At 44.4% G+C, this 25,966-nt stretch overlaps 1 protein-coding gene across 4 annotated transcripts in view; it reads left to right on the top strand.

Annotated features, from left to right (window-relative positions):
* Window positions 1-14,705, top strand: part of LOC111852079 (ephrin type-A receptor 3-like) — a 76,883-nt gene extending 62,178 nt beyond the window's left edge. For 3 of the 4 annotated variants that reach the window (XM_023827608.2, XM_023827606.2, XM_023827605.2), the window contains 5 exons: window positions 594-803; window positions 2,408-2,557; window positions 3,163-3,356; window positions 8,256-8,411; window positions 11,613-14,705. In XM_023827608.2, coding sequence (XP_023683376.1) covers window positions 594-803; window positions 2,408-2,557; window positions 3,163-3,356; window positions 8,256-8,411; window positions 11,613-11,718 — 816 coding nt within the window. In that variant the 3' untranslated portion in view covers window positions 11,719-14,705. Of the gene's footprint in view, window positions 1-593; window positions 804-2,407; window positions 2,558-3,162; window positions 3,357-8,255; window positions 8,412-10,280; window positions 10,374-11,612 lie in introns of all 4 variants that reach the window. The other variant, XM_023827607.2, reaches the window with a different exon arrangement.
* Window positions 14,706-25,966: the final 11,261 nt, after the last annotated feature.

The following is a 25,966-nucleotide window of genomic DNA, read 5'->3' as shown; positions in this document are numbered from 1 at the left end:
TGGCAGCATACAGATGACACACAGATCTCCACAGTTTTTATATCAGACTAAGAATGGATTGCATATGAAACCATTGCTGTTATATAAAGGGAGGTGCTATAGTTTAGTGCAGATCTGGTTGCAGAGAAGAGGACGGTTAAGTCTGCATTGCTGGTTAATGTCTTCTAGTCTCTCTTCTCCTGATTGCCAGTTCCATCTCAGTCTTACACACTTTTGTGGATCAGTAATGAAAGTATTTAGAACACTGCAAGTGCCCTTGTTTATTTGCCTTGGTATCGTTAGTAATATATATAAATACAAAGGTTACACCAGACAACAGTGTTTCCTTGAATTGGTCACTTACAGCTGTGTTACAGTACTCTGCGTTTTTTTTTTCTTTTTTCTTTGAGCAAGGTCCTTAAACCTAGCTGCTCTTGGTGCTGCCTGACCTTGCTCTCTCATGAAAACTGTTCATGCGTGCCGCTTTTAGCATCTGATAAATAAATGCAAGTAAATGTGAATAATGTGTGATGATCTTTAAGTTGATTAATGTGTATGGGTCTGTCGCTATGTCTGTTCAGTGACGCCCCTGTTAATGAACGTTTCCACTGCAGAAGCACGACGCCCAGTTCACAGTGATCCAGCTGGTGGGCATGCTGCGCGGCATCGCCTCGGGCATGAAGTACCTCTCCGACATGGGCTACGTCCACCGGGACCTGGCCGCCCGCAACATCCTGGTCAACAGCAACCTGGTGTGCAAGGTGTCCGACTTCGGGCTGTCGCGGGTGCTGGAGGACGACCCGGAGGCCGCCTACACCACCAGGGTGAGCAGGACAGAGCAGATCTTCACCTCCACAGACGGCACCCACATGCTTCTGCGAAAGCCACACGTAAACCATGTAACTGAACCCACGGAATGCTCTGCTTTGTCGTAAATGAGGCGTTTCTTTGTTTATGAGCAAATTCAAATGAGCAAATCCTTTGATATTCTCTTTAGCGTTTGATTGCTGAGGACTTCAATCAGTCAACATTGTTTCTTGAAAAATGAGTGCTAATTTCAGCCTTTGCACTTACCTATTACCGTGCAATGTGAACTAAACTTTGTAATACACACACTCTTTGTTAGTCCTTGCTTCATTTGAGCAACATTTAGCTTTTTCTGAAAACAATTCAAATAATAAAAAAAACATAATAAATCTATAATGAGAATTTAATCTAACATGAATTATATTTGCTACATTTTATACCTTAATATCAAGTCAACTGCAGTGCCTCCTTCACCAACGACATTTTTACGAAGTGGGGGTCAGAACCACCTCCTCCTACCCCCCCAGTACCATTAGCGCTGAGGGAGCGCAGGCGGTGCGGATGTCGATTCCTACGTTAACGATCAGTGATCCCGCTGCTTGCAGAGAACGGGCTGCTTGCCTAAGCTCACGTGGGAAGGGCAGGACACCAGCAGGTTTATTTTTTTGAGGGCCTGTATATTCAGAGCGAGGGAGCCAGCAGTTTGACTTGGCTGGGGAGCCGGTTAGCTTTGGCTGCTGGCCTCTCCCTGTTAGTATGACGACTGGGAGCTGAGTAACTCCAGCAGCCTTGCAGAGCTCTCCTCCGAGCAGAGTAAATACAGCTTTTCCAGTGGGAAAGTATGGCGAGCAGGTCCAGCCCTGAGCATGTCTTCCAGAGCCAATCTCGTTTGTTCTTTATTGCTTATTAATGTTTCTGCCATTGCATTTTTCTGTATAACGGTGCATTTGTTGCGTAAGTCTAAATATTTGTTCTCTGGCATTCCCCATTAAATGTTCTGCGTTCTCATTTCTGGGATCACTCCTACCTTGGAATTGTGGGTAGTTAGCTGGATGGCTTCAGGACGTAGCAAGTTTTATATAAGCAGTCAGAGATGTGGTCAGATTCATAGCAGCAGATGACCTGTAGTCACCAGACGTGTTTATAATAGACTCCCTTCATGCTGTACAGTTTTGACATATGTAGGTACGTTTTATACTTCAGTGTATTAAAAGCATATTCTTTTCCGGACAATTACAATACATTTGGAATTGAAACATTTTTAATTATTCACAATAATCTGGCTGCTAGCAAAAAATGAGTCTCCCTTTAAATGATGTGATGAATGATATTAAAATATATAGTTGTGAAACAGCTTTAGCTCATTTTTGTATAACCCTCGCGTGCCGAAATCATGGTCTGTTGAGCGATCTTTTGTCTTTTGAGATGACATTCTAGAGCCATTGTAAACAAAATGAGCATCGGTATTACTTTCAAGGCCCTTAGGGGGCAGTGTCAGGTGTCTTATTTGGCTGGAAAAATCATTAAGTACGTACCCCTGGCAGTGCAAGATTTTTGACAGTCTGAGAAAAAAGTTAAAGGGAAAAGTAGCTGATGGGATATCGCTGATGTCACTCCGCAGGGTGGCAAAATCCCAATCCGGTGGACAGCGCCAGAAGCTATCACGTATCGGAAGTTCACGTCGGCTAGCGATGTGTGGAGCTACGGCATCGTACTGTGGGAAGTGATGTCGTATGGGGAGAGGCCCTACTGGGAGATGTCCAATCAGGACGTGAGTACATCGCTGTTAACGAGGGTTTCTGCACGACACGCAAGTCAATCTCCAGTCTCATGCAAAGCCAAAGTGAAATGAAAGGATGAACAAATACAATCCGAACATTTTTTAAGTATTACTTAAAAATGTAAAGGGGGTCGACTGAAAATTTAGACCTCGTCTTCTGCCTGTGCTGACTAGGCCATCTGTGACTTTCAGCAGTTTTTTTTGCAACATCTGCATTATGACGTATTTCGTCTTAGAGTTTATAGCAGTTTATTTAGTCTGAGGTAGTCAGTCATTGATAAGGCAACGTTGAAAGGCAAAATGAAGAACATGATATTTATTATGTCATTAGTTAATCATTTCAAGTTCTTTTAAACAAAAGAAGAAATTGAATGTTTGGCTCCCAACCAAATCTGCTCTTAGGCTGTTATGTAGGGGAGCCTATTCCATTATAACTGATTTACAATGTTTTATGCCCCTTGGTGTATAGTGAGGGCAGTATAAATTAATAAGATGAGAATAAGAAAGATTAAGAATAACATTGAATACGATGCCAATAGGCGCTAGCTGAAGGTAACCCATGTCGCTGACCTGACCGCCGGTCACTTGGTGCTCAGGTGATCAAGGCAGTGGAAGAAGGTTTCCGCCTGCCGCCCCCCATGGACTGCCCTGCGGCTCTCTACCAGCTCATGCTAGACTCCTGGCAGAAGGACCGCAACAACCGGCCCAAGTTCACCGAGATCGTCAGCTACCTAGACAAGCTCATCCGCAACCCCGGCAGCCTGAAAGTCATAGCTAACACCACCTCGAGGTACGCGGTCGCCCGCTCGCCCTGGACAGGGACACATTCCGCACTCTCTGCCTCCTACGGCGTCGCTTAGCCCACAACCACCTGCTCAACTCAGGGGGGACGAGCCCTGGATCGCTTTGTTCCCACATCGTAGCGTCACACATTGTGCAATAGCGTCCAACAAGGAGAGGAAATGGTTTCTGGTCCACTGAGACTGATCTGTCCCTTGTTACTATATGGCAACACTTTCTCCTCTTAAACAGCTGGCCTCCTTTAATTGGGTTTGACTACCACAGTGACCTATATACGAGTTTATAACTTAATGCCTTTTTCCCATTGGCAAACAAAAAGACGTTTACATTGACAGTTACTGGCTTTCTCAGAATTACCTTTCAAACATGAAGAATAAATTTAAAACATATCTGACGCTATCAAAGTGTTTTACTGCAGCTATTTATCCGTTTGGCTCATATCAGTTTTATATGCTGTACTGTTCTAAACGAAAGACTTTGTGTGTAGTTGAGCGTGTAGCATAGACGTCTGTATTTATTCATGTTCCAATAACTATTGATGAAAAGAAACAAAATGGTTATTATGTGCACTGGAGGGGAAGGGAAACAGTCATTAATCAGCTCGCATGCCAGATTTATGAACGAGTGAGTCTCCTTCGGGGAGAGGAATATAATTGTATCTAGCATGTGTTTATTATAAGATTGCAAATTGTATTAATTGTAGTAATAGTATCTTACCCAGCTACCCAGCTTGATAACCGATAGATATGAAAAACTATTAAACACTTTACTTGACGGGGCACAAATTAAATAGTATTATGCTATTACTTATGTATTAAGTAACCATAAACTAAGTCTTAGTTTCAGACTAATCTCATGTTAATTCATCATTAATGAATTGTAATGCATGTTGTGTCTCAAGCAGTTACAATATTTGTTACTATATCTGTTAATTCTGTAATCCTTTGTGAACTACTGGCAGAACTACTGAAGGAACGAGTCATGAATAACGCAAATCAAATACTGACCTTATGTTTGTTCATTATTACTGAATAGTGACATCTTTTTTCAAGTAGCGACTGTATCTGTTCATGATTTGTTCATGATTTGTGTCTGAGTTATTACTAAGTATTTCTGACCCTTTCAAGTAAAGTGTTACCTAGTAGGACGATTATTTGCCTAATAGCAGGTTAATTGGGGAAGTTCTAAAAGGTCAAAATTATAATTGGTTAAAATAGATGAATCACAAATGCTCATTAATTTTTATGCTTGGTTTATTAGAAGTTTTTCTTTGCTGTATTTCCTGCAGCCAGAACAAGTGATGGCAAAATGAAAAAATAATAATAATATTGATGTGCTCCGTATGACATATCTGTAGATGATTCATTTAAACTTTTGCTCAGTGTGAAGATTATTAAAATGTCAAAAAGACACCACCTAAACAGGTTTTGTTCTGTTATGGAATTTAATTCCAGGGTCTAAGTTTTTACTTCAGAAGATTTTATTTCAAGGATTCTGCTTATTGTGCAATATATGGAATATTATACACAGCTCTGCATATTCGTATTTTCCCCTTGTCTGGTTTTCTGCATATTTGCATATCTGACACTGAATGTTAGCAGATCTTCAGTCACGACCTGAATTATATAAAAGCGAATGAGAGCTCCCTGATTACTGCTTGTGGCTCAGAGGGTTTGGATCATGTGTCTCTGATCAGAAAGTCCAACGTTCAAATTCTTGCATTGTTAGAGTGATTTGTCTGTTGTGCCCTTGAGCAAGGCCCTTAATCACAAATAGTTCAGGGACTATCTGACCCTAGCTTCTGAAAAATGTATTTAACATTAGAACATATGCAAATTAACAGTAACGATAAAAAGTAAACCAGAATTTCTTCTGTTCTCCAAAAAATCTCTCCTCAGTGGCACCCCAGCCATTCTTTGGATTTGTTGCATACCACCACCAGCTCTCTTACTCAGTTAAATAACTCAATGAGGTATTGATCTGCCAATAAAGGTGGTGTAGTGGTTGAGTGAAATAATTCATGGGGGTATTGGACAGTTGCTGCAAATACTGGGGTGATTTTAGGAGCGGCTTTGAAATGGTTAAGCTGACAGACTTTGACAGATGTAGTTTTATTGCAACATCATAGCTTTACACCAACGTTAAAACGTTAAAGCATCATTTATTCCAGGGCTGCCCAACCCTGCTCCTGGAGAGCTGCCACCCTGCAGAGCTTAAGTACAGGCCTAATTTAACACACCTGATACAGATAATCAGGCAGTTCAGTATCACCTCAGTATTAGAGTCAGCTATGTTGAAGTTAAGCTGGTTCTCATACTGAGGTAAAACTACATACACACACACACACACACACACACACATATATATATATATATATATATATATATATACACACACACATACAGTACTGTGCAAAAGTCTTTGGCATTCAAAGAAAAAGTAGCTTAAATGATCTTAACTTTGGTATAAGACTATGATGTATAAATTTCATATAATTTCCAATATTTATTTGTTAATACAGTTATGGAACAGCTGATGCTCCAGAATGTAAAAACAATATCCTCAAATGTTTTACCTCCTTTCTCATCAGTTGCTGAAACCTGGAACTTTCTGTATGTATTGATCAGTCACATAACATAGGGGAACCTCAGGCACCTTCCCCTGTGATGGTTCTCCACCTAGGATTCGATGCAGTAAAATCATGCCAAAGCACTATGGCCACCACACATGACCACAGGTTTGAGGTTTTGACCTTGTGATGGCTAAGTTGCAGTTTTGCCTCATTTATCTGCAGAAGATTGTTTCACAAATCCTCAGGATTTTACTGGTACTTTTTAGCAAACTTGACGGGAGCATTTATGTTCTTACTAAGAAGTCATTTTCAGTTGTGTCGTATCCCGTTTCTGGGTGTTGCCTTTGTGGAGTCACATACACCCATCATGGAGACAGAGGCCTGCCGAATTTTGTATGGATTTTTTGTGACTTCCTGGACAGTTTTAGATCATGAGATATTTCAGCCTGAAGGCTCTGATGGTGCTTTGGTGGAGCGCCAGTGACTTTGAAACTGGAAGGCTTTGTACATACTTCCAGACTGATAGGCATCAACAACTTTTTTGTTTTTTTCCCAGAGTTCTTCAGGAATGTTTTTTGATTGGTGCATGATGTGCCTTATCTGAGTGCTGACAACTTCATACTGCCCATAAGGGCTGAGGTTAGTCAGATTTATATCGGAGGGGGCTGCTCCAAATCAGGCCTGGTTATTCACCAAAGCATTTAACCAACTGAGTTATCCATTTCTATGTTATCTTCCGCTAGCCTAATACTACTCCAGGTTCCCCAGATGCACTTAATGTTGCACTTTCTGCTGATTGAGTATTATGACTTATTAGGTTTGTACTATGTTTGAAAGCAGTGCATAGCTCTAGCTCCCATGCTATTCACTGGAAGCTCTGCCTCACTGCGCTCTGCCTCGCTGACTCCTTGACAGCCATATGGTTGTAATGTGTTATTTGCCTCATTTTTACGTCACCTTGGACAAAACCAACTGCTGAATGAAATCAATGTAACTGTATTTGGGATGAGGGGGATTAACAATAACTTTACCCCTGAATATTACGTGTTTATCAGGCCTTGCACTCAATTTTGGGACCTTGCCAAGGATGGGCTTACAAGGCCGAATTTTATTTATATTTTTTTCCACAACGACCACCAAGTCATGCAGCATCTGGGCTAAGTCCTGGACATCCTTTGACCTAATATACCAGATCCGAGCAAATATGAACATTTCAAAAATATGTTTAAAAAAATATTGAAAATCAGGCAGGGGGTAAATACCCAGCTGGGTTAATCAAATGTATTGCGTTTGCTTTTTCCTGTTGTGAAGAGCTGTTGAAAACATCTCCCTAGTGTGAACAGCAACAGCAAGGGTATTGGGAAATGGCGAAGCAGAAATCCGGCTCTGTGGCGTATGACTGTTGTAAAATCACATTTTTTATGAAAAGACACCCAGCAGTATCAGTCAACAGATTGCTTTCTTGAGATTTAACATTTCCGCTGGGTGGTGCATTTTCTCCATAATGACGCTTCCAGCGTGATGGAAGAAGCAACACGTGTTTCTGTGATGTGGGTGGGCCTTAGGGCTGGGGGAGGAGCTTGCCATGGTTGGTAACAAATAACTTAGTTACTCAGTCACTATTCAAGTACAAATTATGGGCTAATGTAGTTGCTGTATGAAACACATGAAACATCATGATTGATTAATGATGAATGAACATGGGACCAGTATGTAACTAACACTTAGTTACTGGTCAATTAAGGCATTAAGTAAGCATGTAACTGCTACATGATTTGACCCAGGTTGCTTTACTTGAGGGGACATGAAAAATGTAGTAATTCACACTCACTTAATCATCAATTAACCAGTAACTGAGTGTTAGTTAAGTACTGATTCGATATTCATTCATCAGGAATCAATCATGACAGTTCATGTATTTCACGAGGAAACCCATAATTGGTTCATGATTTATTCTTGAGTAGTAAATGAGTTAAGAAATTTGTGCCCCCTCAAGTGAAGTCTTACCATTATTAACTAAATAGTTAACTGCTAGCTAATAGTGTCTGAATGGAATACATGAACTGTCACGAATGATTAATGATGAACAACCATGGGATCAGTATGTATCTAACACTGAGTTACTGGCTAATTAATGCATTAAGTAAGTGTGTGGTACTACATTGTTCATGTCCCCTCAAGTAAAGTGTGACCAAAGTGCTACCCCTTGATTTGTAAATCAGGTTTATTTCATGTCAAGCACTGAGAGAGGACTCTATGGCTGCATGCTATGTGATCCAGCATCCTCCCAACTAATGCCCCCCCACCCCCCCTCAGGCCTCCCAACCTCCTGTTGGACCGTACCAGCGCTGATGTCACGACCTTCCACACCATGGGCGGTTGGCTGGAGGGTGTGCGGAAGGTGCCTTGCCACGATGCCTTCAGCGGGGTCAGCTACAGCTCCTGTGACACCATGGCCAAGACCTCCGCCCAGTAAGAAGCCCCCTTCTGCAGTATAGCTTAGCACTGTTTCACGATCCGAAAGCTTATTCGCTCCAAACCAGAGCAGTAAGTACCTAAAACATACTAGTCTGAGATGTGTTCGATACCCCTTTATTTAGGTCGATACAGCAAAATGCAGTCATCCAGGACTGGCCCAGATTGTCGACACTCTATAATGAAGATTTCTGTAATAGTAACACTGAGTATCTCCTTACCATGAATATAGTTTCACTGGTACTGATTAATTAAGGTTAATTGCTTAAACAAATTTGGATGAATCTTACCAAAACATTAGTTAGTTAGTTCAAAATATGACCTTCATATCTTTCATAATGGTTTGCTTTTGGGCCTTTTAGCTTGTTTCATTTGAATTTGTTTTGTTATTCAGCAAATGCTCATTTTACCTCCCAAGTTTGCTAGTTGCTTGCTCCATCCTGTTTATCCTTGTGTTCAGTAGTTTCAGGAGTCCAGTTTTCCCAGCCTGTTAAAGCACAAAAGCTCTTTGAATCAAGTAGAAAAATAAATGACTTGCATATGTTTATGTGGGCCTAATATTGTGGAAAGCCTTTAGCAGTAATTAGAAGAGGTCAAATGAGACACAAATAAGCAAGGGACAGTTTCCCAGAGACTGTTTTCCAAACTGCAGACATCCATGATCTCTTCTACCACCATGAAAAATGAAATCGGCGTCCATCAAGTTTGTTTTTTGTTTTTTTCTTCTTTTTTTTTTATGTGGGAGTTCTGTTTTGATTTAAAACAGTAATGACTGCACTTAACTATGTCTACTTCTGTTCCTAGTCCAGCAACAATATAAAAAAGAAGGACTTAAATAAAGCTGCAGTATTGACAGAGTCAGCTGCCTGCACACCGGCTGGCAAATTGAATCCAGCAGCTCCTGTACTTAAGGAACTCGACCGATTCCTGCAAGCTTCAAATAATAACCCCCGAAATCCCCTTTTATCCCGTTGATCGGGGCTTTTGAGTTACACTGAGCCGTGGCTTGCTGGAGGATAACTCACAGCACCGCTCTCTGGGGACCCGACATTCTGCTTAATTGATTTTGACAATTTACTGTGAATGATTTGACGATTCAGAGCCTTGTTCCTGGGGCACCAACTGGACTAAATGTGGCAAGACCTTAACACAGAAGCCATTAACATTTATTGCAATTGTTTTTCTTTTTGTTCATATAGGTAAATAACTTAAAGCCAGAAGCAGTAATTGTTCTCTCTCTGACCTATGAACCTGTTCACCCTAAAGGACCGTTATACTGTAATGTGCTAAGTGACTCGTGTGTTCAGCCAGCTGACATAAAAGTTAATCTTAACAGTTAAAATCTTATTATAAAATAGACAACAATTTAAGCTATTCTAAATACTGTTTCTAGTTACAAATTGCATTAAAACTATGAACAATATGTTGCATAATTGCCTGTGTTTGGAACTCATTGAATAAACCAGATTCATCTGGCTAACCAGCAATATGCTTCTTTTGGATCAAATCATTTTCATCTTCATACAGTATACTGCTCTAGTGTGTATTACTTTTGTGTGCAGTTAAACGTAAAAACAGTTGACACTGGAGTATCGACACATAATAAAGTAGGCAATTTAGTAACTCACATGAACTATTATTGACTAGCGATCAGCATTTTGCTGAAACAGCATGGCTTAGTGGAGGAAGTAGGGGAATAATCGCTCTTCTCAGTAGACACCCATTGTCCATTATCTAGATGCTTGACCATCGCCAAGCATCCTCATGCCTCTTAGTGTAAGCTATGATTCAGCCAGCACAGTAAACAGAGAGTATGGAAGGCCGGGGCCATGTCGCTGTCAATCTAAAGGTTTACTTTGTCCGTAGAATCTGCCTGAGCGATGTAAGGCCCGCAGCGTCATGCCCTGAATGGGAGCCGTCCATGGGAGTTACCACCCTCTAACTCCAACAGGCCCGACGGTGGGTTCTAGACCACGGCTCACTGTGCCCGTGAGCTCCGAGCGCCAGAGCCAAAGTCACACCAAGCGCACAGGAGGGCTGTGCTTCTACTAACATAGGTCTGCTTACACTAATGTGCTGTGTTAATGTCTCTGACCAGGGAAGGCTGAGCCCCACTGGGCAGCCTCAGTGTCGTACTGTAGCCTTTGCATAACATACTAACTCCGTCCAGATCATTTCTCAATTTCCTAGACATCACCTGACATTTAAAGATTTCTGTGGAACATTCAGTGTCTCTTATTTTAATGGTTTTCATATTTGTGCATGCAGTTAATGCATCTATAGGGTAAGTTTGTGAAGAAATGTAACAGCTGTAAGTTTATAAATGCGTTTACTGCATGAAACTAATTTGATGAGTGTCCTGGTCACATGGACCTCAGTTTATGTAGTACTGTTCCACTCACCAGCACTGAAGTGGTTTAACAGCTGTTGGAGATCAGTGTATGTAAAACGTGATGGCATTTCTCCAGGGTGCAATACATATACAGCAATAATCTACAGTGACGTTAAGGTGCTATTAATTATTTCATTGGATGTCCTCATATTCCCACCACGTTCAGGGATTCAAAGGTTTAAACAATTCTCGTGTAGAATAATTAAACCCTATTATGTTTCTGAAATGGGAGATTGTACTGAAAATAAACAAATAAATCAAAAATGAAGTAGCGTGACAGAAATATGACCACTGCAGTATGGGTTAGCAAGAATGATAACATTTCTTTTTCCTTCCATTTAATTTAACTTTTTTTCATTAAACATTTGTTTTGCATTTAAAACAACAAAATGACATCATGGAACAAGCTTGCTTCAGGAATTTGGGGAACACAATAGATTGTTGGGTAACATCTACATGCACCCTGTTATGAACTTTTACTAGTATGGGAGTACATTTAAAACACCAGATATTTAATAACAGTGCAGTAACATTTAACCGTTTGGCTAATTAAAGCTGTATTTTGCAATGATGCTCAGAATGACTGCTGCTCTCCTGAACCTACTTTAAAAAGGTTTGAGTTTATCTAACAAAAATGTTTGTTATAATTACAAAAAACATTTTAGTAAGAGTTGTAGCTGTTTTTCCTTTTCCTGTGACACTTGATATGAGAGGATATTTTAGCGCTGAGGTGTGGAGGTGTGGAGGTGCAGTGGTGCGTGGGACGCGTGTTCTCTATCATAGGATGACACCTCTCTGTTTCACAGGGACTTCTGCGAAGTTGGTATGACGATCACAGAAGCTCAGATGAGTGGCATCAAAACCCTCGAAGCTCACGGCAAGAACGGCCCCAGTTCCCGCGTCAATCTGTGAAAGGAAAGAAGGTGAAGCGTCGGAGTCAAAGGCCGAAAACGAATGATAAACGCTATGATATTTATGCAGATGGCGGCTTCGTAGGATACTGTCCCACCACCCAGGGCTTAGGGAAGAGTGACGCCCCTCCCCCCAGTTCCCTAACCCCGCCCCCAGACATTCCGGTCACTTGTGTGATGTATTAACAGAAAGAGAGACGGTTCTCCATGGCATCAGTTAATGTGTTGCTGGGGGAGGAGGCATGTTAATGATAAACAATTGTGACCAGTAAGCATGAGAAGATATCAGCTAACAGGAAACGGCAAACGCTACATGACTGTATCCAGTTATGTCCAAGTGCTTAACACCAAAGCTTTTAATGGACGACAAGGGAGTGTTTAACACCTTTTGAAATGCAGAGTTAAAAAAAGAAAAACAGCTCCCTTTGGTGGAAACAGCACCTGGACTCTGAGATAAATTAACTTCAACTAGCAGGTTGGGCCTCTTGCCTCCTTCCCTGGAGACTGTGATACCAGATCGACCTCCATTTCTCTACTGCTCCGTATGGTCGTTTTAGGCCATACAGTCCTGGAATGAACTGAAAACAAGGCTTTATAGAACCTGAATAATGAACCTGAAGCTCAAGTTAAAGGAAGAGGCACGTGTGGTTTCTGGCAAAAGGAAAAATTGCATTTTTAGAAGGATGACAATAGACTTTTCTGGCAACTTGCTGATTTGTGTAAATATGTGACTGACTGAGTAGCGTTAGCCCACAAGTCCTCAGTGTCCACATTCAGGGATGTGTGTGGCGGGCAATCGGGTGCACTTATCAAAGATATATTGTTTAGACAATGCAGCATTTTGTTCAGGGATTTAATTATCACAGGTTTCTGTTTCCATGGCATAAACAATTCTTTTAAATAAAAGACCATGTACACTTTTTTTTCTACACCTAATTGAGCAACTGCATCTTATCCACATGTTTATACCCATGTTTTCTAAGTATAGTACACCTGGTCCACAGTCATACATGTTTGAGGAACTCCAGAGACGATCATATTTCATGCCTCGTAAAAGCAATTGAAGTTCTGTTTATTGGTTTTGGACATGACTTTAGTTTCCATTTAGCATGAATGATTCAATAAACATTGCAATGTTTACTTTTGGTTGTAATTCATCAGGACTGCCACTCTGATTGCTCAGATCAGTGGATCGAGTTCATGAAAGAGCACTTCTGTGATTATCGAGGGATGTTTATGTGAAGCGCAGAAACAAGCAAGCGAATGTGGCTTTTTACTTTGGAGCACCGAGTCGTCAAGGTGAAATACGTCTGTTCGATCAACGCTCAGGAAGCTGGCTTTAAGCCTGACGCCCCTCATCTGCAAATGGAAACCCAGCTGGAGCCCCAGAATCAGACCCGGGGATGCATTTGACCATCTCGTCTGGGGAGGGGGGGTGGGTGGTGGTGGGGGGGGCTCGAGATGGTCCGAAAAGTCATACAGCAGCTGGTTGTGACTGCTGTAGTGTTCCGGAAAACGCCTTTTCCCAAATACCAGTATCGCTGCCTGTTCTCACAACAGCTCATTTGTTTCTGTGCTGGCCAAACCATGTCTTGTTTTATAAAATGAAATATAAGAAAAAATAATAAAATTCTTATTTAAAGCCGAAAACTATCCGACTTGTCACTAATCACAGAAATTATAATATGAACACAGACCGTTCTGTTTGGTCTCCTCGTTCAGATTCTCATTATTAACGATGTTAATGTGTTTTTTTTGCCTGGTTATCAGGACCTGCTTCGACTAAAACACATTAAAGTCTAAAATACTGCTTAGCTTCAATATAAATTCTGTGTTTGGCTCACGGGGATGTAACAGACCTTAAAACAACTGCCGTTTACACTGAAAGCGGCCGTGTTGACAGCAGTAGGTGACAGTGTTTAAGCTTTGTTCCCCCCATATGGGAAGGCGCCTCAGGATTCACGTTCTCTGTCCCGAGTGGAGACAGCGGGAGGGAGAGGGGGAGGGAGAGGGGGAGGGAGTCGGCGCGGCGAGGGGGGAGCTGAGTCAGCTTGGCCATCAGAGAGCATAATGGCACAGAAAGCCACGCTCTGGAGACGCCTCGCAGTTTCTCTCTTAGCAGCTTTTGATTTGTGAAGTCGCCACTGGAAACAATTATTCAATAATAAAAAAAAACAAACATAATCGATTTTGGCTCGTTCTCCTTGTCCCAACACTACAGTGCATTCCTCTTTAAATGCATTTAGCAGACTCTTTCATGCAATGTGATGTATACTTTTTTTGTTTTTGAGAAAGCCAGTCCCTGGAGCAATTGGGGTTAAGGGCTGTGCTCAGAGGTCCAATGGTGAAATCACTCTGCCGACCACATGGATTTGAACCGGCAACCATTCTGATCGCAGGCGCAGAGCTAAGCCACTCAGCGCCCCCATTCAACATACAACTGTCAGTCAGTTATTTGACTTAAAACAGCCCAGACAATATTATCTCCCTCTGTATAGTGTTTTTGTTTGTCTGAATCACAAGTTGAAAAGCAGTAAGAATTAGCATATTATTTATAGTTATCAAATTGAAAACATTTGTGCCATAAAACATGCTGATGCATATGTAACCATAACAGAAACTTCTTGTATATAATTAATATGCATGTTTATCAGAAGAAGCAGGCATAGCAGCTAACGCCACCGCCGCAGTATTTTCTTCTTATTTAGTGTGGTCTTTGTGTGGCTTTGGGTGTGCAAATGTAGATAGCTTTTCTACTAATGTCAAATTATTTATAGTAGAACATATATTTTTTATAATAAACATAATGCAAAAATTTTTTTCTCCGAGAATGAATGCTCAGAAACTTTGGTTGGTTTTTTTTTTTGTTTCTGTTATGAATTTCTGTTGAAAATCAGAATTTGCTTGCACAATACAATATGGTTGATTGTAGCAGTGAAAGAATGTCAGCTTCTGTGAGCTTTTGTATTAAAACTGCACTATACGGTATTTTGCGTAACTGACTTATTTTCTATTACAACATTGATATATTTAAGACACCTTCTGCTTTATCTGTGTTTCATTTATCTTGGGTCAGGTATATGGTAAGATGAAAAGTCTGTCTTTGCTCTGAAACGACGTACTGTTGGTGTACTGTGGAAAGGGCCGCTGAAACTTGTGGACTGAGCTCTAAGTGACAGGCAGACATCTTTCGTGTGCACCCCCCCCCCCCCTCCCCACCACCCCGTGGGAATCCCTCTAAGGCTCAGGCCGGGAGACATTCATTATGTCTCCACTTCCATGCTTAATCACTCTGTGAAGGAGACACACTCATGCTGGTTTGAAAGCCACCGGTGGCCAGAAGATGTAACTGAGGAGCTGCAGTCTCATATTCCTCGTGTCAGACATGGTTTTTACTTCGTTGGATCAAGGAGCGACTGCTGTCAATAGGAAATATTTTAGCTGACCAGAGACCCTGCTGCCTATTTTCTATCCCGACATGAATTTGTAGCAGATTTATTTGAGTGGTTTTGTTTCTGCTGCAGAAATGTGCGGCATGCAGCACAGCCAGATGTGGCAGATCCGTGTTTAGAAATGGCCCCTGTACGCTACCTGAATACTCAGGGAAGGCCAGACGAGCAGGACAGGCCTATGAAAGGATATGTACAGAGTGTAAAGCGACAGAACGGGAGCCCTGGCACATGCTGAAGTTTCCCACGGCTTGTCGGCCATAACGTGCGGCCTGGCTGCTCAGTACCTCCTAATGCCATGCCGGAGGTGTGCTGTGAAGGCCCCATGCAGAAGCAACAGGCTGCCCAGTACCTCCTAATGCCATGGCGGAGGTGTGCTGTGAAGGCCCCATGCAGAAGCAACAGGCTGCCCTGTACCTCCTATTGCCATGGCGGAGGTGTGCTGTGAAGGCCCCATGCAGAAGCAACAGGCTGCCCTGTACCTCCTAATGCCATGGCGGAGGTGTGCTGTGAAGGCCCCATGCAGAAGCAACAGGCTGCCCTGTACCTCCTATTGCCATGGCGGAGGTGTGCTGTGAAGGCCCCATGCAGAAGCAACAGGCTGCCCTGTACCTCCTAATGCCAATGCGGAGGTGTGCTGTGAAGGCCCCATGCAGAAGCAACAGGCTGCCCTGTACTGTACCTCCTATTGCCATGGCGGAGGTGTGCTGTGAAGGCCCCATGCAGAAGCAACAGGCTGCCCTGTACTGTACCTCCTATTGCCATGGCGGAGGTGTGCTGTGAAGGCCCCATGCAGAAGCAACAGGCTGCCCTGTACCTCCTAATGCCATGGCGGAGGTGTGCTGTGAAGGCCCCATGCAGAAGCAACAGGCTGCCCTCTACAGTACCTCCTATTGCCATGGCGGAGGTGTGCTGTGAAGGCCCCATGCAGAAGCAACAGGCTACCCTGTACCTCCTAATGCTATGGCGGAGGTGTGCTGTGAAGGCCCCATGCAGAAGCAACAGGCTGCCCTTTACTGTACCTCCTATTGCCATGGCGGAGGTGTGCTGTGAAGGCCCCATGCAGAAGCAACAGGCTGCCCTGTACCTCCTAATGCCATGGCGGAGGTGTGCTGTGAAGGCCCCATGCAGAAGCAACAGGCTGCCCTGTACCTCCTAATGCCATGGCGGAGGTGTGCTGTGAAGGCCCCATGCAGAAGCAACAGGCTGCCCTGTACTGTACCTCCTAATGCTATGGCGGAGGTGTGCTGTGAAGGCCCCATGCAGAAGCAACAGGCTGCCCTGTACCTCCTAATGCCATGGCGGAGGTGTGCTGTGAAGGCCCCATGCAGAAGCAACAGGCTGCCCTGTACCTCCTATTGCCATGGCGGAGGTGTGCTGTGAAGGCCCCATGCAGAAGCAACAGGCTGCCCTGTAACTCCTATTGCCATGGCGGAGGTGTGCTGTGAAGGCCCCATGCAGAAGCAACAGGCTGCCCTTTACCTCCTAATGCTATGGCGGAGGTGTGCTGTGAAGGCCCCATGCAGAAGCAACAGGCTGCCCTGTACCTCCTATTGCCATGGCGGAGGTGTGCTGTGAAGGCCCCATGCAGAAGCAACAGGCTGCTCAGTACCTCCTATTGCCATGGCGGAGGTGTGCTGTGAAGGCCCCATGCAGAAGCAACAGGCTGCCCTGTACCTCCTAATGCCATGGCGGAGGTGTGCTGTGAAGGCCCCATGCAGAAGCAACAGGCTGCCCTGTACCTCCTAATGCCATGGCGGAGGTGTGCTGTGAAGGCCCCATGCAGAAGCAACAGGCTGCCCTGTACCTCCTATTGCCATGGCGGAGGTGTGCTGTGAAGGCCCCATGCAGAAGCAACAGGCTGCCCTGTACCTCCTATTGCCATGGCGGAGGTGTGCTGTGAAGGCCCCATGCAGAAGCAACAGGCTGCCCTGTACCTCCTATTGCCATGGCGGAGGTGTGCTGTGAAGGCCCCATGCAGAAGCAACAGGCTGCCCTGTACCTCCTAATGCTATGGCGGAGGTGTGCTGTGAAGGCCCCATGCAGAAGCAACAGGCTGCCCTGATCTGTACCTCCTATTTCCATGGCGGAGGTGTGCTGTGAAGGCCCCATGCAGAAGCAACAGGCTGCCCTGTACCTCCTAATGCCATGGCGGAGGTGTGCTGTGAAGGCCCCATGCAGAAGCAACAGGCTGCCCTGTACCTCCGAATGCCATGGCGGAGGTGTGCTGTGAAGGCCCCATGCAGAAGCAACAGGCTACCCTGTACCTCCTATTGCCATGGCGGAGGTGTGCTGTGAAGGCCCCATGCAGAAGCAACATAAACCCAGAGGAATGCGGTGCAAGCTAATAAAGCTGGGACTTTAACGGCACTGTTTGTCATTTTTAAGGTGTGCCATCATTCTCTGTCTTCCAGGGTGATCAAAGCTCGATAGAAAGGTTCCCCTGAGGAGGGGCGGGGGGGGAGAATGGGAGGTGGACACAGCAACCACAATTCATTCCGCAGGAAGGGACAAATATTTCAAAAGTCCCCCTGTCTTTGTAATATTCTGGTTGCTGAGTGTCAGCCTTCTCTCTGATGTTTTCTGAAGTTGTGTGGCCGGTGTGCGACTTGTTGGGTCAATATTGTTTTATCAAGTTCTCCTCAATGTAGCCCAAATTCATGAGAGCAAAAGGTTTGAAGAACCATGCCATAAATAAATGACACCATACCCTAAATGACAGACACAGACTTGGTTAAATGAAGTGCCCCGTAGCGCAGACCTGGACATCACTTTACGGTGCTGTATATCTCCAGAAGCTGTGGAGAAGCCGTGAAGATGCCACCTCCAGACCCAGACTTGAGTTTTTATAAGATAAAATAAGTGATTTTTTTTCATTTTTCCGCCACTGCCTTCTTTTGCAGAGCAAAGTATTAGTATGAGGAAACACAAGCGAAATCCTGTTTTGGCTTATGGACACAGCTGTTGAAAATGTTTCTTTTCGAAGGACAATGGTCCGTCGCAGAGAGATGTAATTTCACTGCAGTAGTGTAGGTGGTGAAGCTTTAACTTGGCCGAGTCAGTGCTGAGTGGAATCCTACAGAGAATTTATGGAAAGTGAAGCAAAAACTGCTCTCGTAAGACATCTTCAAGCAAACAGATCTTGAATAAATCCGTCAAGAAGAAGGGGCTAATGTTGCATTAAGCTGGCGTGCAAAGCTGGGAGATACTTCATTCTCTGGGAAAGGCTGGAAGTAATGCGCCAAACAACACTGATATCAGTGTGGAAATTCTCACGAAAGGATTCTTCTCCCTACATTTCAATAAATCTAAAAAACTAATTTACACTTCTTTGTAATCCTTTTCATTGATTCACAACCTTCAGCTTATAAATGGGTGATATGATTTTGGAAAATAGAAATAGCATTTGTAAGCCTGTATCACATTACAGGTGAAAATTGAACAAAGCGTACTGTGTCATGACAAACCTTCCAGAGAGACGATGAAAAAATCCTACATAATTTCCCTATTAAATGCACACCTGCGCTATTTACTTCACTTGTATGTCACTTTGGACAAAAGCATCTGACAAATAAATAATTGTAAAACGTCAATAGCTGGGAATATTCTGTTTTTGATGAATAATTTTGTTAAAGTGCATTAGGTATTAAATTACACTAATACGTATTCCCAAGGAGAGACGATTAAGTGATTGAATAACATTGAGGACCGCTTGTGTTACATGACTGGCGGGGGGCATTAGGACATCCACATGACTGTCACGGTGTCACGGTTCCCTCACATGCGGGCTGGGACCTGCCCCCCCCCCCCCAGCCCAGAGGCTCTTTCACGCTCACATCCCTTTCCCATGGAATCCCTTTGCCTTGACTCACTCATCAATCATTCTCAGGATCTACGATGCTGGGGGTCAATGTGACTCACTAAACACAAGTCTCACAACAAATATCCACTTCAGCGTATGTGCGGAGGAAAGAAGCAGCTGTCAGTGACGGTCAGCAGTCTTCAGCTTCCCTGCTTTATCTCGCCTCCGGGGTGCAAATGTTCTGGTCACAATAGCTGTCTTGCTAGGTTACATATGTGTGAAACCTGTTTGACAGGATCAATTAGCAATATTTTACCAAAACTTACATGAAACCATTAACATGGGGAATAAATCCAGTTTGTGACGTGGTGGTTAGTGTCCTAAACTTCAACGGTGTGTAATGAGCGTTATCAGGATAAACCATGGATCTTTCCAGAACATTGCCCCTGTTGATTAGAAGGCTCTCCCTCGTGCTTCATGACAATGCAGGCTTTTTTACACCCCCCCCCCCCCACCACCACCCTCTTAGTCAGGTTACATTTACAATGATGGATGGTCCGGAAGAACAGCTTCAAGTGGAAGACCCAAGACCGCAGCGACTGTTCTGAAACAATCTGTCGTGCCAGAGGAACAATCGAGCATCCAGAGCTGGTGTCGGCCTGCATTCCACGCTTCCACTCCCCCCCCCCCCCGCTCTGCTAGACTCATTTACAAGGGGATTGTTTGAGTTTGTGGTACTGCATGGACTCATTAGTGAGAAACCCTATGCGAAATCACAACAGTACTTCATGCTGATGGTATTTAAACGTGGCAGATATTGCGCTGGCACAAGAACTGTTTACCTTCAGAGTTTGCATTATTTTTATTTTTTTTTTTGCTCTGAGTGGCCACTTCTGAAACAGCTGTCCAAGTGCTCAACCTCCGCTTTCACACAAGAGGTCCGTTTTAGATAAAAGACAAGTGAAAGCCTGTCACGTGATGTAAGGGCTCTGAGAAGCGGCTCTGTGGGCAGCGTCCGTGCCGTCGGATGGTTGTGGAATTACATTTGCACCCCCTGGGCTTCAGGGAGCGCGTTCCCAAAACCACCCCGTCTCTCATCCAGGGCTCTGCCCCCATTAACAACTGGGTTTTTAAAAGGTACAATTTATATTGTGTTGTCCCAGATCTAAAACATATGGGCGAGTCTGTGCCGAAGATTTACTTATGCCTGTGATGTCCCCTTGTTTGCCTTCCACCCCATTGCTGCGGAGGAGATGCTTGTGGGAAAAGTGCACTGTTTCCTCAGCTGACTGTTGTTGTGATGATTTGTGGGAGACACCCTGACGATGCTGCCATGTCTGCAGCGTGTGTCCCGATTGGCAGCCCAGTCCTTTGCCGATCTAAGCCCCAGTGGCTAAAAATGGAAACCAGATCACAAGGAGAACGCTCGGCAGCTGGTCGGGCTTTCAACAGGAAATTAGGCTCCAGCTAATTAATCAGAGCCACGTTGCGTATTTATTAAATGAGTCGCAGGTTTGACAGTAACGGCGTATTTTTACCTTGTCACTTAACAGGGGAGTCCCAGTCTGGCTCACGCGGCAGGGAGAGATCAGACAATGTGACTGCAGACCTATGAGGCCGTGTCCTGTTTTAGTGGCAGGAGCTTCAGTGCCCTAGAAACATCTGGAGGTCAGGGGTAAGAAGCTGATGGGGCTCCCCAGGATCTACACCGGAAAGCAGACAAAGACCCCACAGAAATGGCTGTGGGCGGCATGCTGGGAAGGGAGGCCGCCAAACAGGCGTAAAGGGGGCAGGAGGAACCTACCATAACTCACACGCTAAACAACACGGACCACGGGGTGCCGAGGGACTCCAGACAAAGCCATCCCAGAATCCTCAGCGCTTGGTCACATGGGCCAATTCGGCGCGCTCAGCTTTACACATGTTTTAAGTTGTTCCAAATCCAAATGTTCTAATACTCAAAGAGCTGGTAGCTCAACAGCCTCCCTCCCTTCCCTCTCGAGTTGTTGAGACGTCCTGTCTTCCCTCAGCATTATTTCGCCTATGAAACGCAGCCCACCCAAAGCACAGCTGCTCTTTCAGATTTACTTCCTTTTCAGCCAGCTAACAAGAAGCAATTATAAAAGGTACGCGTCAAAAACAGCTGGCAGCTCTGCATATCCCTTCCGTACTCTTGGTGTTTGGAGAAGCTCCTAAATCTTAAAAGCTGACTTCTTTTCGGGGGACAGCAGTCCATGACTGAAAGCAAACCAATAAACTTTGCGGGTAACTTCATAAAACGCTGCCACACACTAGCGGTGAGGGGACTCGCTGTTCCGGGGTCTGCAAACGGACCCACTAGGCTCCTCACACACACGACGAAGTGCCGTCAGATTTCAGACTCGTCAGAAGGAGGTCCACTCTTAAGCGAAAGTCCCCAAAGTGAGGAAGAGCAGAATATAGAACAACGTTTCCCCTCCAGGCTTCACTGGTCATCCACACCAAGGCAAAGACATTCATCTCACCGTTTGCTTTGCCTGACATCCCCAGTGGCCAACATTTGGATTCTGGCAAGAGTCCCCAGATAAATGATGCTGATTGTCAAAGACTTTTAGCAGCTGTCAGATCATTGCTCATTTCAGAGGAACAGCGTGTTCCATACAGGGCTTTTAACACACTGGCTTTGCCTCTCAGTTTCTGTGGACTGTATTTGCAGAATGAATTTATCAGGTTGCCGTTAGAGCATAACGGAGGAGCTTAACGTTCCAGCATGCCTCTTTCCCCAGTTTTATGAATCACTTTTATCTCTCTACTCTGCAGCTGAGTTACAGTCTAAAGAATTTGTAAACATTAAGGCATTATTAAAATTCTGACGCAATTGCCTTGGCATGTCAGAAGAATGATTTTTCTTCTTTATCAATCTAATTGTCTTGTGAACTTTAAAGCATTGCAGTGCAGAGGTCCTCTGTCAGACAGGCAGAAAAATGCTGTATAAATACCAGCTTGAGGTTTTACTGGGGAATTTGGAACATCGGTCCAGTTGTATTCCTGCTAATATTTCACCTCTAGTCTTCCTTTTGCTATGGGAAGAAGGTTCTTTTTGAAACTCCATGTTACTCCTTCAAGGGGCTCTTGACTGAATCATTCTGCCTCTGTTTGTCCTCCACTTCCTCACCTGCACTGTCCAACACTGCTGTACACAGACTGATGTGCTGTTGTCTCTGTAGTAAAAAGTGCTCATTTTTCTTCTGACCTGCTGTCACTGCTGCTACTGGAAACACTCCCTGAAAAACTATCGTCCCCTGGTTCCCGCCACCCTCAGTGCTGGTGTGGGTGTAGGACTTGTGCGGCGGCTGTATCTGTTTGGCAGGTTATTGTGGTGTTCGACATACTGCGTTGGAAATGTTTTTCTCAACAGTGGAACTCATGCTATTTGGTGTCGATTTACTGTATCTTCCATCCAGGATCAAGTGCTGCACAAAATACATCTCTGTCCTTACTTAAGAAACTTGGCATCTTCGGAAAGTACGCAGAGACCATCTGTAAACGCTCCAGCGCTTAAAAATCTTTTTTTCGTTTAAGTGAAAATGGAAAAACTCGGTGTTGAGCTGCATTCGTGTTTTTTGTTGTTTTGTTGCACCTTTTTTATTTTTGCATATTGTGCATTATTTTTCTAATGCCCTGCAATGTAACTGATAAATTCTGAACACCTAAATAAGACATTTTCTGAAATCCACCATGAGAAATATTATGCCAAGTGGTCCTCTGTGCCTGTGTGTCAGTCCTGGGGGGGGGCTGGTGGCATGTGGCTGATGTGCCGGCTGCGCGGGGCTCCCGTTCGCAGCCCTCCGGCGGGGGCTCTCTCGCCGACAGCTGGCAGACTCCTGACAGCACACAGATGAGAGGGGAATGGGCGGCTGGCGTGAGCGATCCCGCTCGGGGGTGTCAGAGCTGCCTAACAGCGCAGACTCTGCATAATCAGGGACCCGCTGCCGCTGCTGGGACCCTCGGCTGTTAATTCATTAGACACAGCAGTTGGGGGGGGGGGGGGGGGGCACAGAGTAACGGGGAAGCATGCGCGCTAGAACATTCTTCAGGGTCTGTCACGCAAGACACCATCAATCGCACCCCACACACACAAACACACACACACACACACAGCCGTCTCTCAGGAATTCAATATGCAATGACAACACTGAGCGTATTTCCTCTCCCTGTGATGTATATTTAGGTGGCTTAGTGCATTCATCAGAAAGTTTAGCTAGGCAGGCGTCCCCGTCGCCCCCACTTACCGTCACACCAAAGGCCGCTGAGGAGTATCATTTCAAAGGGATTTTTAAAACTGATTCCAGGAACAAACAGTCTTTTCTGAAAAAATACCTCAGCAATATTAACATAGTAGTGTTTCAATAAACCAGTACTAGTAATGAGTACACAAGTACTTCCCCACTTACCGTCACACCAAAGGGCGGCAAGAAGTATCGTTTGGAAAGGATTGGTAAAACTGATTCTAGTAAGAAACAGTCTTTTCTGAAATACATCAGTAATATAAAAATAGTAGTGTTTCAATAAACCAGTACCGGTACAAGTACACAAGTACTTGGCAAATTTATAATCATGTTGTTGAGCAATGTCCAAGACTTTCATACTTTTTTCTTTTATTATCCCCAGCTATATTTAAGGACTGTATATGTCAGTTCTAATGATGGTGTTCTCAAAATGAACCAGTATTTCTTACATTGTAATACAACATGCATGTATCTGACCCAACTTGTTACTGGAAACGTGACAGCAGTATTACTGTAATTTAATCTCAGACGGTAGCTTCTTCATTAGTCTTACTACTAAAAGGTATTAACTAACTGATAGGAGCTTATTAGTCTGTTTTGCTTGTGCATAAATGCCCCGTCAGCCCAGCCCTTCTGCACTGCCTGTATACCCTTTCAGGGAAGGAATCTTCCATTTGTGCCATTTGAGATGCGTAATGTGACCCCCGTGGGACCTGGCGTCGCGTTTCAAACACTGTCCCAGCGAGAGCTGCTCCAGTGCAGCCGTGCTGCTGCAGCCCATTACCACCTTGCCGTCTGTGACTCACAGCACCGACTTTATTCCACAGCCACACGCCATCCCCCAGCGCATGCAGCGGAGCCGCGTTAGTGACGGGAAAGGCTCACGTAAACATCGTTTGTCATTGCGGTCTCTCTTCCGCCTAATCTAAAACAAGCGGAGTGACTTTATAACAGCCCAGAATCATGGGGGATTCTCTTGATGTGTCGGTCTGGAAATCCTCCCCCCCCGCGCTTTCGGCTGCTCTTTTGGGTGCTTTTCCAGAGAACTACATGAATTGCATTAAATTACTGATTTCTGCCCACAGGCATCTTTCAAGTAGTGTGGAATGTGAGTGGAAGCTGTTTCAGAAACACTGAGATGCTGTCATCTGTATATAATGAATAAAACTGTACAAATGACTTCATATTTAGTAGTTATTGACCACTAGAGGTAGACATGGCAAATTCTCAATTTTTTCAACGCCATTACAATGGTACCATGTAAAAAATTGGGAACAATTTATGACAATGTTTTAAATATTAATACAATCATAATATCAATTGTTAATATTTTATGTCATTGCTCTATATTGTATAGGTTATCTAGTCATAAATGTCCTTTGTTGTTTTCAGAAGATATGTTCATAATTTAATCAGCTCTCAAACATGCAGCTGTCTTTATAAATAAACAAGAGCCGAATAAATGAGCTCACAGGTGCACAAATGCATTAATATCAATGTCCTTTCATAGCTCCCATCCTCTTCCCTCAAGCCTCAGATCTTCACAGTAATCAGAGAGGAGGAGTCTAAGTGGAGTTTCGGGAACGGCTCACCGCAGCCAGAGTTTCCCAGAGTCGGTGCATCTATCTGCAGGAAGCCGCTGTGCTTCTGAGTCTCAGCATGGCCAGGGGACATCCAAGGAGCCCCAATCTCCGCAAGAACCAGGGTCCCAGATGCGGACATATCCCCAGGCTCCATGACACAAATGAGTTTAATTGAGTAAAAGTCAAGCGTCCGCAGCAGTGCGACTCAGATCGCCCTAGCCGGCTGAGACCGGGGTAAACAGCAAAGAGGACAGCATGGGAAGGGGTCATCCCACCCCACACTGCCACCCCCCACAAGAAGGGTTCCCAGTGCCCAGGCTCCATTTGCGTTGATGGATTCCTAAATCGATTCAGGATGACACCAAGATACAGATCATTAGCAGCATGGCATTCGTCGGCCATCCAGCGCTGCCTCTGTTTCTCGCGGCTAAGCACTGATGTGGAGCGATCAGAGCAGTGTAAACAGCATGTAATGGGCTTGCATGCTAGCAGCCGAACACAAGACCGGGCAATTTGGTAAATGACTTCCATTAGCAGACACCCTTGATCCTGCCTTCCTGTGCTTAATTTGCTGCCACACAGGACTCCGGGGTGGTAATCACACGGCTTTTGGTCAGGAATGGCCAGAGCCCGGTGAATTACAGGGCAGGAAGCTCGGAGTGGGCGGAGTCTAGTCAAGTTTCGGGAAGTCCTGGTGTGACGTACATTGGCGCATTTTTTGGCGGATGTTTCCAAAGCAGAGACAGATGCCTGACATCTCAGGCCACATTCATCAGGTGACAAGGAGAGGGGACAATTGATTGGTGGTGGACTCTGAATATCCTCCTCATTTCACACTAAATCTTCCTTTATTTACATGGCAGTGCTACCCAGTGTTCTATAACAGACATTTATCCCCATTGAGGGTTAATTAACTTTGAAAAACAATTCTATCTGGTATGAAAGGATATAGAAAACCAGTAATGATCAGAACTCTTCCCTCACCACTGTGTTGTACTGCACCTATGGGTGATATAAGCATTTGTGAGGCTGGAAAATGAAGCACAGGCAGACTCTTCAGAGGACAAACACTTTGGGCCCTATTTTAACGAATTAAAGCCCACGGTCTGAAGAACACAGCACAAGGTGTTTTAAGGGGTGTGGCCAA

This window comes from Paramormyrops kingsleyae, chromosome 16 (genome assembly GCF_048594095.1).
Source record: "Paramormyrops kingsleyae isolate MSU_618 chromosome 16, PKINGS_0.4, whole genome shotgun sequence".
Classification (NCBI taxonomy): Eukaryota; Metazoa; Chordata; class Actinopteri; order Osteoglossiformes; family Mormyridae; genus Paramormyrops; species Paramormyrops kingsleyae.
The sequence above is the reverse complement of the archived record's forward strand: the minus strand, read 5'-3'. Positions and strand labels throughout refer to the sequence as shown.